This window comes from Poecilia formosa, unplaced genomic scaffold, assembly GCF_000485575.1.
Source record: "Poecilia formosa unplaced genomic scaffold, Poecilia_formosa-5.1.2 Scaffold176, whole genome shotgun sequence".
Taxonomy (NCBI): domain Eukaryota; kingdom Metazoa; phylum Chordata; class Actinopteri; order Cyprinodontiformes; family Poeciliidae; genus Poecilia; species Poecilia formosa.
In genome coordinates, this window is record NW_006800115.1 from 265452 (window position 1) to 278605 (window position 13154).

Below are 13154 nucleotides of genomic sequence, written 5' to 3' on the forward strand. Positions count from 1 at the left end.
CTGGAAAATCTCTACTTGTGTTTTTTTTGTTTTGTTTTGTTTTTTTTCTTTGTTTTTTGGGTTATTTGTTTTTTTTTTATCCATCCAAAATAAACAATGCTATAATCTGTTCTGCCTTTCTGTGAGCTTTTTAGTTGGTTCTTGATGAGGGAGGGATAAACAAACTTGAAAATATAATTTTTCAAAATATGCCAAGTTACTTGAGTCTTTAGTTAGCAAATAGTATTTTAAGCAGTGGTGGATATGTACTCAAAATTTACTTAAGTAAAAGTACAAATACACAGACAAATGTACTCAAGTAAAAGTAAAACTACCACATTAACATTTGTACTTAAGTATTTTTAAAAGCCAGTACTTTTCTACTTTTACTTAAGTATTAAAAGTAAAAGTACTTGTTGAATGCATTACCTAATCGCTAATACAATATCAATAAGTGATCCGATTGTATTTCATTTTAATACATCAGTAATGTGCCATTTTAATGAACAATGTCACAGATAAAGCATGTTTTTATTGTGTTTACTCTCTGTGACATAGTTTAGACTTAGATATGTGATTCTATGAATCATCATTTCAGGGATGGAAACATCTCGTCTCCTGTCCTAACATAGCATGAACTTCATATTTTATTTTATTTATTTATTTTTGCCACTAGTGGCTTTTATTTCTAAAGAAATCCAACAGAAAGGGGAAGGAAAGAAGGTGGGTGGGGGAGGACATGCAACCGAGGAGCCACGTAGCAGAGTTGTAGTCAAGACCACCTACCCAAGACCAAGTCAAGACCAGGACCCTGTGCTACGTGACACAAAAAAATTAAGTTTTACCTTCAAAATTGCTTCTCAAATTGATCTGAAAGATCCACATTCACATAAAACACCTAGATATTAAATACTTAGAGCTGAAATAAATTTAATCAGTAAAGATCCGGCCAGAAGAATCGGATCGTTCCTGAATGTCATATCAATGCAGACTTTGGTCACAGCGTTGTCCCATATTTGCGACACCTCAGTCAACACCTCCACACAATAATTCAGCGCATGAGTGACAACTTTTTTTCATTGCAGATGCAACATGTGTCTGTACAGCTAGCTTTGCTAGCATCACGTCCTCATATCTTACCTTTCTTTAAGCTTTACTTCCAAGTGACGCTAAAAGTTGGACGAAGTCCCCACCGTCTGTGAAAGCGAAGCGCTGCTGGTTTTACATGTCGCCATATTTTATGATTTATGCAGCTATTATATTACTGACGATCAGACAGACATCTTCTCCCGCTCAGAGGAAACCACTGCGCATGTCTGTGCGCAAATCAGCTCCATTGAGGGGGCCCCTTAGTTTTCCTATGCCTTGAGCCGGCCCTGCTGGACTCCCACAGACCGAGTTGTCAGCTAGTTGTAGTGCTTAGTCCCTTTGGTTTCAGAGAGAGATTGACGAAAAACAGAAATGTATGCTTTTATTTCTTATCTTCAAAATAGATCCTCTAAAACCACACAAAAATATTGGAATATTTTTCTATAAAAACCCTTTGAGCATTAAGTTTGTTATACTTCACAGAGTTTCATTAATTCTGCTTGTTGGTTCTCAGCCATCCAGGTCATGGCAAAACCAAGCATAAAGCAACTTAGCAAGTTATAATTTAAATAACACATAACTTGCAATATTTATGAGGAATTTTATCAAGTGGAGTTACTCATTAAAACATGTTTTTAAATTTTTGTAAAGGTGTACCAGGGATTATATCTGTGCCACTGAACCAAGCTCATATCTAAACATTTAAATTTTAGTTTGACTTTTATGGGTCTCAATAGTTTGCATAGTGAGAAAAACATGTTTGAGCATCAACACTTACTAGTCATTTCTGGTCTTGCAGTTTGAACACAAAAATTTCTAAAACATATTTTACGTTACATTTCACTGTAACTTTGCAGACTCCCCAAAATTATAAAATGTCCCTGTTTATTATACCCCCGAATAATGAAATGGGATTTTCCTCCCTTGCATGTCTACAAACATTAGTCATGAACGCTGGGTTTCTTTGGTATCTCATCTCTTTCAACCCATTTCTTGTGAAAGAAAAACTGCTGGTCTTCTTGGCAGTCAAACATTTCTGACGCCTACACTGCCAGACAAGACATGATAAAAAAATAAAATAAAATAAAAACACTTTGGGGGCTTACAATAATGTAAATCTTTATTTTTAATAGTTATCCAAAATAACTAATCTATATATCTATTTAGATGCAGCACATCCAGCCAGACCAGGATGTGCTCATCCTGGCCAGCTTTCCCTGGTTCCCTTCTATATAGATATATCTATATCTAATTAAAGCTATATATAGATTTAATCATGTGAAATGTATCACTTAATAGCAAACAGCTCAAATAATACAAATTATTAGAGGCTGCAAATTCCAGACAATACAGGACACAAATTCTTTGAACAGGGTTTATTTTAAAACATTGTTTCTGATGATGTGGTTAAACATCAAGCGTTCCAGAGAAATTTCATTCAGTAACAACATACAGCTGATATCTTCCGTTTTAATTTCAACAGTGATCACAACAAGTTTCCATGCCACATCATTTTTTAGCTTCCATATTAGGAGAACACAACTTGTAAATGAATTTTACTTGTGTGTTTTGTTAGGAAGAGCTGGGATGGTTGTACATAACCAGACACTATTCACATGTTGGTGCTCATCCTGGTCTGGCTGTTGGCTGGTGTCAGCTCACCCTGGTTCCCTTCTCTGGGTGGAGACTGAAAAGGAGAAAAATACTTAAACCACAGCTTTTGGTGTCAGCACTATGAACTGTATATTTGCAATAATTTACTTTAAACTTTAGTCATGAAGGGAAAAAATCATCCATTTTGGAACAGACTGGAAGAAATGAAGCAATGTAAATACAGTCAGGGTACACCAAGTATGAATGTTTATTACAAATGTTTTTGTTTTAGCAATTTAAGTAGAGCTTGAGCTTTATAGGTAGGTGCAAAAATTCTGATTTGTAGTTTATGTTTTTACCTTGACATGGATCTGGTTACGAAGCACAGCAGCACGGAGGATCATCGCTTTTGCCCGTCTCTGGAACTCTTTTCCCATGTGGAGAGATTTTTCAAATGTGGTGCTCCTCTGATCCACGTCCCTCGCATATAGAATCTGTTAACACCAGCAGATTTTCAGAACTGAACCAAAAATCACAAAATCGCAGTTTTTGACTGCAAATTTTCACCTTGCTATGGGAGTCAATACGTGCGTTGACAAGGCCCTCCAGTATCAACTGCGTAAGTTCATCTTCCAAAGCTGCTACTGTGGTGTTGAAGGCCTGTGCCATCTTTGTCATGTCAGCCGATACATAGGGACTGAAATACTGAACACACACAAAAAATATTTACCTCTACATCTAAAGTGCAGTGAAAAACAGTTGGATTCCAATAACTTTCTTGTTTTGACATTTTTCAGACTTAAATGTTTTAGATAAACTTTTAATATCACATAAACAGAGCAAATACAAAACTGGAGTTTTCAAATGATTTTATTGAGGAGAAAATACTAGTCAATAAAACTAACTGGTTGGCAATGAGCCTTTTCAGTGCAGTCTCTTCTGAGAAAGAAGAGAGAAGAGTTTGTCAGAGTTTTCTCACAAGAGAAACTCTTCTTTAAAGGATTATTTTCATTTTGCCATACTGGAAGGTTTTTCAGCATAAAGAAATAGGTTATTGCTGAATCTGGACATCCGCTTGCATTGCTTTGGCATGACCTGAACTAAGTGTTTGTGAGGTTGAGGACTGAAGGATGCCAGTGTGCAGAATTCATATCTACATCAATTGTGGCAACTTGCCAAGTCCCAGAGGTGGTAAAACAGCTCCAGATCATCACCCTGAGGGTGAGACTTTTCTTTGCTGAAATGCAGTGTTACTTTTAGAATAGAACAGAACAAAATATGCTTTGTTTATCAAGGGGGGATTGCTTAATAGTTAACAAGTTACTCCATCTAAGGTGTTAAATATTAATAATACAAATAACTTTACTTGGGTGTAATGAGTCTCTGGCTGAAGGGCTCCTGTATCCAGCTAGCACAACATGAAGTGGATGAGACTTGTAAAGGCCCCAGTATACTCAGGCGTACTTCAGTCCGCGGACATCCACCAGACATCCACCGGACATCCACCGGACATCCACCGGACATCCACCGGACATCCACCGGACATCCACCGGACATGTCCGCGCAAGGATAGATTTTTATGAGCGTGTACTCGGTGCCGCACAGTAAACTGCCTGGTGGAAACAGTGTTCACATCGAACTGGTTTCCATGTGACACCGGGCTGATAAGGTTGATAACTATAACTTTACTCATATAACCCAGGGTTATACGAGTCATATTGTTTCAATGTTGAGATCAACATGTTAAAAGTCAACATAGTTGTCATGGGGACGTGATAGACACGTAAGCGAAAATACTTAACAGGCTTTATATTCATGCAAATATTGACATGGTGAATTATGCAGAATTATGAGAACAAAAACCAAGACATCATCCCAGACTGTATCAGCAGCGGAGCAGAGAGGTGGTCCGATAAGTTGAGTCTGACTTTTTTTTTTCTCCCAACAGCAGCAAGGAACAATGATCGGGTATGTGCTCATTTTCGATTGGTGCACAAATTATTACACCGATCACAATTGTGCTTTCGGAACATAATAAACAGAGCTTATTGAATGGATCCCCGATTACAGCTAAAGCCAGCGCAGCCTCCTGCTGCTCCTCTGCCCGCAGTAGGAAGCTGTGCTGCTCCGGGCAGCGGTTCACTGTCTTTGCCAGATAAACCGACATGTCACTGCCTTTCTCTGTCCCACACTGAGAGGTGAGTTAAAGCTTCTTGAGTTAAAGCTTCTCAGATGGAGAAGAAACAGAGCTAGGGGCCCAAATAGTTAATCAAACTTGCTAGTTCTCATTAGGATTGTGTGAAATAAAGGAATTTGTCACGGAATTTGTACTCAGTACGCTCGAGTATGAAGACACGGAGTCCGCGGACAGTACGCGCGGTTCATGGAATATATGATATTTATGATTCTCCACAATGTCCACACTGACGCCCTGGTCACCAGAATCCGGGTCCTTCTCAGATCCACCACCAGTACCTTGCACCAGTTGCAAGTGGTAAGTGGTTCAGCCCACAAAGTTTTTTTTTTTTTTACACCAAATGTAAATGGACTTATATAGCGCTTTTACAGTCAAAGCGCTTTACATTCGCACTCACAAATGCTCACACATTGATACACCAATATGTAGATTGGTAGGAAATTTGGGGTTAAGTGCCTTGGCCCAAGGGCACATTGACATGTGGCAGGAGGAAGCTGGAATCAAACCTACAACCTTCCGATCGCAAGACGACTACTCTACCCACACAGCCACAGTCGCCCCTGGCCCATTGTTACATTACCTCGGTAATGTAACAAACATTACCCAAAAAAGTTCAGCTTATGTTGTGTCAGTCCACAGAACAGAGCAGTGGTGCTTACCATTTCCCCTCTTTTTTCTCTGGTTGAGGATATTGGCTCTGCACAAGACTGACTGATAGATATAAATGACTTCAACACAACAAAAAAGATATTTACACAAAAAAAAAACAATTAAACTACGATATAATGCACATAATGTATGTCTCACCTGGATTAGGGCTCTGTTTCTTATCTGACTGTACAAGGTTTTGATGTGAGGAGCCAAATACATGTCCAACAGCAGGTTATCCTGAAAGAAATGCCAAAATTGTTGCTGTAGTAATTTGAATACACATTTGTAATGGATTTATAGGCTCTTGCAAACTCACATAAAGCAGGCCATTGACAACTGTTGAGATAGTGTCCAGCAACATGAGTAAATCCTTCAGATTGTGATGCAGTGGGAGCAATCAATATATTGAGGGCTGCAATGGACATGATGCCAAGACAAGATGGCTCTACCCCATGTGGAAGTATAACTGAAGTAGAGCAAACCTCTAACAAACAGTCATTATGGTAAATGTAGTGAAGCTCAATGAATTACATGAGCCATTTGGTGAGGCATTTTTGCCTCATCAACCAATATTAAGGTACAGAAGAGAGGCAAAAGATTTTAAAGGAGTCATTCATCAGGTCCATGAAGTTATTTATGAGGAATCCCAGAGAAATTGACATTAAAGCCCAAGAATCTCATGAATGCTAAATTACATTGGCAAGAAAAAAAATTAATGTTTCATATGAGCTTGTAAAGGAACTTTGAGGGGGATCATTCTTTTTGTTAAAGAATGTAAGAATAAATGTCAGCGGTTCTGTCCCATTGAGACATCTTCAGCCCACAGGTCCTCTAGATGAGGGCCGTTTACTTTGGAACAAATTGTGACCACAGTTGGTCATTTGCTGACAAACCTACTGGCTTGATTGACAGACTCATGTCAACTGACCATGTAAAAGCACACATTTGCTGCACCAAAGACAACCATATTCAGACAATATGCAAAATGACACTCAGGGCAATTGATTTAAATATGAATGTGTTCAAAAACTGCACCATACTTGGGTCTGACTCCTCTAAGTCCAAAACTTATGAAACTCTCTGAACCTATTGAGTGAGGTTTGTTTCACAATCATCTCTAATTGTGTAACTTTTTCTAACATTTTGTCTTTTCTCTTAACATGTCTTTACATGTGTGAAGACAGAACTGGGTGAAGAGACAGTTTCTTCAGCAATGACAGTTTGTAGGTTAACTGCCTTGTCGAGGGTGTCATTGACTGGTGATATTCCAGTCATTGAACAGATAGTCTTCCTCATCATTGATATTTCTGGATAAAAATGACTTGGTCTTGTGTGATATTCAAATTTTCCTGGAAACTGAGTTTTTGGTTCCCTTTCAGTTTAAACTGTAACCATGCATCTCTAGTTAGAAGCAAATTTTGCAAAACTCTCAAATAGGTCTGTTGCGATAAACGATAAATCAATTAATCGCACAATAAATTAAACCTATCGACCTCATCTTAATTATCGGCTTTATCATCTCTTCCTGCCTTTTTTTCTTTCTATTGATGACACTGAATGAAAAAAGGCTCAAAAAAGCTCTCCACTGACCCTCAGTGTAATGTCCATCGCACACTCCACGAGTTGTCGGCCTATTTTCAAAACCTGAGAGCACCACACATTAGCCACAGAAATCCTAGGTATAACGGTTCAATCGGGTTCGTCGTGCCATGTGGTGTCCAGCCACATGGGCACAAAATAATGGCTACAAATCCAGTTAACTAAGTTTTAAAAGCAGGCATTAATCAATGCTTTACTAGAATCTACCTGTGATGCATGTGGAGAGTCAGCGTAAAGTTCTGACTGAATGAAAATCATTATAACCTATTTATATCACGTTAGCGAAGAACAGCTGAAAACTTACCGGGTTTATCAACTGCAGTAGCAATTTGGCTCCAACTCCTCTCTTTGTCATTTCTATGTTCTTTGCACAAAATGTTGAATAAATATTAATGTTGTTTTCCACCGTGTCAGCTGTTTGGGATTCCCCTCCGTAATTTCCCCTCAGAAAGCAGGAAGAGAATCCGGCTTTCTGATTGGCTTCCTGTCACATTCAGCGTTAAGCTCCCAACACACCACACACTGCAGGATGATCGGTTACGAAATCACCAGCGACCAATGTTCTAAGATTGTCATCAGAGGAAAATTGGGGCAAAAAATTGTGTAGTATGAACTACTGCATTAGGTAGTCGGATGTGCCCATCTTCTCTATTTAAATCTAGTGATTACTGAAGGGCAATATAGAATACAGACTTTATAATCTGCACTCTTTAGGTTGAATGCAGTATTTAGTTCCACTTTGGTTTGATGTTGTTTAGTTTTTATTCAAGTACGTTTTTTGTAATGGAGACTGAGAATCCATTTTATTTTTGTTTTTGGTTGTTTATCAGTTCCAGTGTTGTGTTCTTTTGAAAATAGAGTGCGTCTATCTATGGCAGGAAATCGCATGCATTGTTAGTCATTTCCATTAAATCAGTGTCCAGAGGTCTTGAAACAATATTATCGTTTATCGCAATAATTTTTTGGACAATTAATCGCTCAGCAAAATTTGTTATCGTGACAGGCCTACTGTCAAACAGTTCAGTTATAGTTTAAAACATTGGTGTGTGTTCTTACCTTTATTTCATCCAGTAATTTGAGACAGGATGCATACTTGGACTCATAGAACTTGAAGATGATATCACGGATCTGAGGTTCTAATTCAAGAAATAGCTTGAAGGAGCTGGTGACAAAAATAACACTTATTTTCATCAAATTTACATATACATACATTTAGATAATGTCCATCAACAACACCCTACCTGCTAGAGATCACATTACGTTGGAGCTCCTGTCTATCAAAACTGGCCAAAGCGCACAATCCCCCATACACAGCTACATTACTGGGAGACAAGAGCTGAAATACAATCCAGACAAACATTTTATTGAACAGATGTTTTTAATCAGCTTAAACTAAGTAATCGACTGTCTGGTTTAGTCTTCATCTTACTTAATCCTTTTCGAAAACCGTTGAACACATTCTACAACTACTGTAATAGACAATTTTCATTATCCCATGCTTTAAAAATTGTCTTCAAGCATGAATCAAAGCAACTGTGGGGTTTTATTTGGTAGAAGACGCTGACAAACTGAATGACTTTTGAACTTGGATTTTATTGACTGTAGATTTCTGCTTAGAAATTGGATGTCTTTTTAACTGCCTTACGACAACATTTGTTGTGAATCAACAGAATATAAACTGAACTGAAAAAAGGTTTGTCTTGTTAATTGCTTAACCAATCACACCGCTGGCGCCTCTGCGTGTTGCGTCGCGCACTGCAGTAGCTGGATTAAGTTTGCCTCAGCGCAGATCCTGTGCGCCTCCTTTCACTCAAACTGGACTCAGGCTGACCTGTATGGATATTTACATCAAGCCCCTGTGAGGAATTATTAGTTTGTTTTTTTTATCAAGGTAGGACTTTAAACACCATTCTGGTTGGCTCTGGTTGCGCAGCTCTACGTGAACTGCAGGAATAACTTGTAGTCGCGCTTTCAGAGATGTGCTGAGCGAGCGGTGAGAATGATTTATATTTGTGAACAAAGAATTTTGTGTGGCTTTTCCATCTCAACGCGCTGCACAGCGCCCGGCTCTGCCTGCGCTGATAAAGTTCATCTATGTGTTCCCGGTTGGCCGGTGTATTAGTTAACGAACTAGTGCTAACTTGATCATGCAGGTTCAGCCTGGTGAGGAGCTTTCGCGCTCTGCTGTCTGTAACGCATCATGCTGATTTTATATTATTATAGTATTAATTTTAGTATTATTTTTTCGGTTAGACAATGCATCAAACCATATCAAATGCTTTGTCCACTTAGTCAGACAGAGTTAATGTGCACGGCCGCACAGAGATCTGAGAAACTTGTCCCATAAACTCGACCAACCAGAATAGTTTCTGTGACGCTTATTAAAAACTCAACAGACATGAAATAAAAGAGCTACTAAAGCAACATTAGCAGCATTGAATTAAATCTCCCATTTGTTGCTCATCTCTGCGTAGTGCAGCAGATTTAACTCATCATGCAGGGCCGGTCCAAGGCTGTATGAGGCCTGGAGCAGAATTTGATTTAGGGGCCCCTTTTGTTGCTAAAAACATCAGCACCTCTAACAGATGTGTTGGATTTAGTCTGGGAGGGGGAGTAGTTTAATTGGCCAACCTAAAAAGCACTCAGTTATAATTGCAGTTTACTAAATTGTATTTGTGAACAAACGGAGCTCAAACTTAAAGCTCAAACTCACAGACTGTAGCTAGGGTAACAAAATCTAACTATGAATATTGTTTCTTGAACTCATACAAAGTAAACTTGCCAGCTCCTTAAAATCTTACATTTAAATGTTAAACAATTTGATGGAGCTGCTGACTTAATTTGGATTAAACAAAAGTGCAAATAATTGATATTCATTTTAATTGTATATTCTGATTTGCTGTTTTTAAGACTAGTTGTGGGTTTAAGTAGTGTTTCACTGGCGATGTTTTCCCGTAGCGTATAATTACTGAGCGATATTTTTAAATTTCCTGTCACCTTAACATATTTTAATATAAAAATATGGTGGACCACCTCGGCACCCTGACCAAGTTTTCTGGGGGAAACCCTGTTGGAGGTGATTGTAATTGTGGAAGGAAGACCTGTTTATGCCTGTCTGCATAAACAGGGACTGTGTGGAGACGGTGCCCAGTGTTAAATTCATTTACCATTTTATATACATTGTCAGCAACAGCTGAGAATGGAATGTAAAGCAGCTGCCAAAATAACACCCGTCAACTCTTGGAAAATAATATGGATGAGAGTTCAATGTTTGGACTGCCACCCTGAGGGCACAATTCTACTACAGTTATTTATATGTTCGCAGAGGTTTGGTCAAATGATACAAGCAAATGGTTTAAATTTCCATTGTATTCTATAATTGTGCTTCTCAAACCTATATGTGAAATTCAACACAAATACATATGTTTCTCTTTCAATCAGTCAGTCATACTTCATCATTTTTTAATTAAACCACATTTCTGTTTGTTGCTAAGCAATGAACCTTGTAAAATATGTAGGTTTTCAGCACAGCGCTTCCAGATCTGAAAAAGGCACCTCACCTCTGGACAGTCGCAGTGGTCAAACGAAGCCTGCAAAAAGCACTTAGCAGCTGGTTTGTATTTTCTGGAGGCCAATTCAGCAAGTCCTTAAAATAAAAAATAATGCAATGACAAAAATCAGAAGATCTGGAACTCTGCTTTAAACAGGCAAATGTAACAGAAAATTGACCCTGACCGCCCCAGTCACCTACAATAAACTCCACTATGAGTAAAGTATGCATCTGTGATCTCCTAAGGAAATGTTATTATGTGATGTTAGTATATAATTCCTCACTCCAGGAGATCTACTGGAGTTATTTAGGAATCAGGGGTCACAATGTCTCACATCTGCTGGATGTCCATTTGTCAATGAATAATAAAACTAAGAAAACCTGAATGAGTATAAAGGCAACAAAAAAGCTTATTTTATTTATTCTGGGTATACAGTTATGATAGCTCAGAAATTAGTAGAAACCTTTGAAGGAAAATTAATTTGCAAAGTTACCTAATCCTTCACATTTATACTACTAGTGTTCGTGTTCTGTAGTAAATTATCTTAATTCAAATTTCTATAGAGAAATGAAATTTTCTCTGACTAAAAGAAGAAAATCTAAACATTTTTACTATTGCGTATGTGAATCCCACTAGGGACACTTTTTATAGTTAAAAAGATAAACATATTTCTGTAGTTAAAAACATTACTATGTACATATACAAGATATGTACATGATTGGCAACAATAAATTCTAAAGTTCAGATGGATAATAATTAAATAAAACAGTGTAATACCTGCTGAACACTTTAGTTTGGTTAGGACTGTCTGATTCTGGCTGTCTCGCTCCCCTCTTTGCTACAAAAAAGAAAACAAATCAATAAATAAGGATACTTGACAATGGTAGAAGCTTTCAAAGGAAATTGATGAAATGCAGGAAAAACATTTCTTTTCTTTTAAATAATTTCTGTCAAAGAAACAGATACAGGGTAATACATTTAGCTCACAAAGTTTAGCATTCGTGTCTCTTAAAAAAAAAGGAAGAAGAAAAAACAAAAGAAAAACACATCCCAGGAACAGAAGCACAGTGAACACAAATCTAAAGAGAAACGTGAGCTGAGCGCTGAGTGTACCTCTGCAATTTCTGGTGTGGATTCTGCCTTGTTGACATAGCTCAGCACATGCGACCAGTTTTGGAGGTAAACACTCACCTAGCAAAAACAAAAGAGAAGACTTTGCTTTGTGATAATGCGATATTAGCTGGTAATGCTAAAATTATCTCCACATAAGGAAGATTGTTTCTAAAACCTCTATGACTTTAAGATAAAAACTGAAAGCAACCAACAAAATGGCAGCTTCTAACCGAGATGGGAGACAGACAAACGTTTCTAAATAAAAACATTGTTTATTCATACAAAAATATCTAATTTTGTGGAATGTGGAAGTTGTCTGCAAGGATAAGGATGTGTAAACAACAAGCACTGCTGCCTGCTCCACCCAGGTCAAATGAGGAAACAAAAGGCAAGGTAACATGGAAGGAGAACTTTCAACACCAACCCCAGTGTAGAACACTCAGGCTGATGAGCCTAAAAGCTGTTGGCGGGTAGGGAGATGTCAGACCCCCTATGTGTTAGAAATATGACCATAATGTGTCACCATTTCACCTTCAGTCGTTTCATCAGAGATGCTGTTCTTTTATATTGCTGGTAGCCTGGTGGGGGGACAAGTAAAATCTAGTGGCTGGCTGTATATGATAATTGAAAAAAATGTATTTAAAAAAAAAAAAAAAAAAAAAAAAGCAGAAATGTAAATAAAGTGAGATACAATGAAGAAGTTGGATTTTCTTCCTTATTTTGTTAGAATTTTTTCTCAAATTCATTGTTTTTGTTCCATGTTCTTAGTATTTCAAAACTTGAAATTGTATTATTTTGATATTGTTAACAATGTTTTTGCAGCAGCAGTGAGTTGTAATCCCTCTCATACCTTTATGACATTCAGACACATGTTAATAACATGCTTAGCGCTGGTGCAGTAATCTCTGGCACGGGAGTAGCACTTCAGGGCATTGCTGAGGTCACCACAGTCCAGGTAGTGGTCCCCCAAATCATCATGGCCTCTTCTGAAGTGGGAAAAGGAAAAAAATGTGAGAACTAATCATCAAGGATTAGTAATGGAAAACGTGTTACTAAAGTAACTGACACATAAACTGAGCTTTCAGTGATTCTTGAGAATAGGGACAAAACAGGTCCTATGGATAAAGCATGAAATTTGAATAAAATATACACAAAATATATTTTTTTCAAATATCTAACTAAACTAACCTGGGTCATGTGAGCACAACAATGTATATTTTTCTTTTTTTTGCTGAATATATTTTTATTTTAAACATTGTAGTCGGTGGGTGATGCCTGTAAAAGCCCTTGTCCAGGAGCAGAACTCAATACATTCTTAAAGAAATACTAAAATTATATATTATGACAATTAAGTATAAGTAGTCATATAAATAATTATAAAA

At 37.7% G+C, this 13154-nt stretch overlaps 1 protein-coding gene across 1 annotated transcript in view; it reads right to left on the reverse strand.

Moving 5' to 3' along the window:
- Positions 1 to 2429: 2429 nt before the first annotated feature.
- The window catches only part of gps1 (G protein pathway suppressor 1), a 27618-nt gene continuing 16893 nt past the window's right edge, over positions 2430 to 13154 (reverse strand). The window contains exons 5-14 of the mRNA XM_007565478.2: positions 12623 to 12758; positions 11773 to 11850; positions 11437 to 11497; positions 10669 to 10754; positions 8350 to 8444; positions 8165 to 8270; positions 5666 to 5746; positions 3229 to 3366; positions 3021 to 3155; positions 2430 to 2755 (exon numbers count right to left, since the gene is read on the reverse strand). Of these exons, the coding sequence (XP_007565540.1) occupies positions 2681 to 2755; positions 3021 to 3155; positions 3229 to 3366; positions 5666 to 5746; positions 8165 to 8270; positions 8350 to 8444; positions 10669 to 10754; positions 11437 to 11497; positions 11773 to 11850; positions 12623 to 12758 (991 nt within the window). The 3' untranslated portion in view covers positions 2430 to 2680. The remainder of the gene's footprint in view (positions 2756 to 3020; positions 3156 to 3228; positions 3367 to 5665; positions 5747 to 8164; positions 8271 to 8349; positions 8445 to 10668; positions 10755 to 11436; positions 11498 to 11772; positions 11851 to 12622; positions 12759 to 13154) is intronic.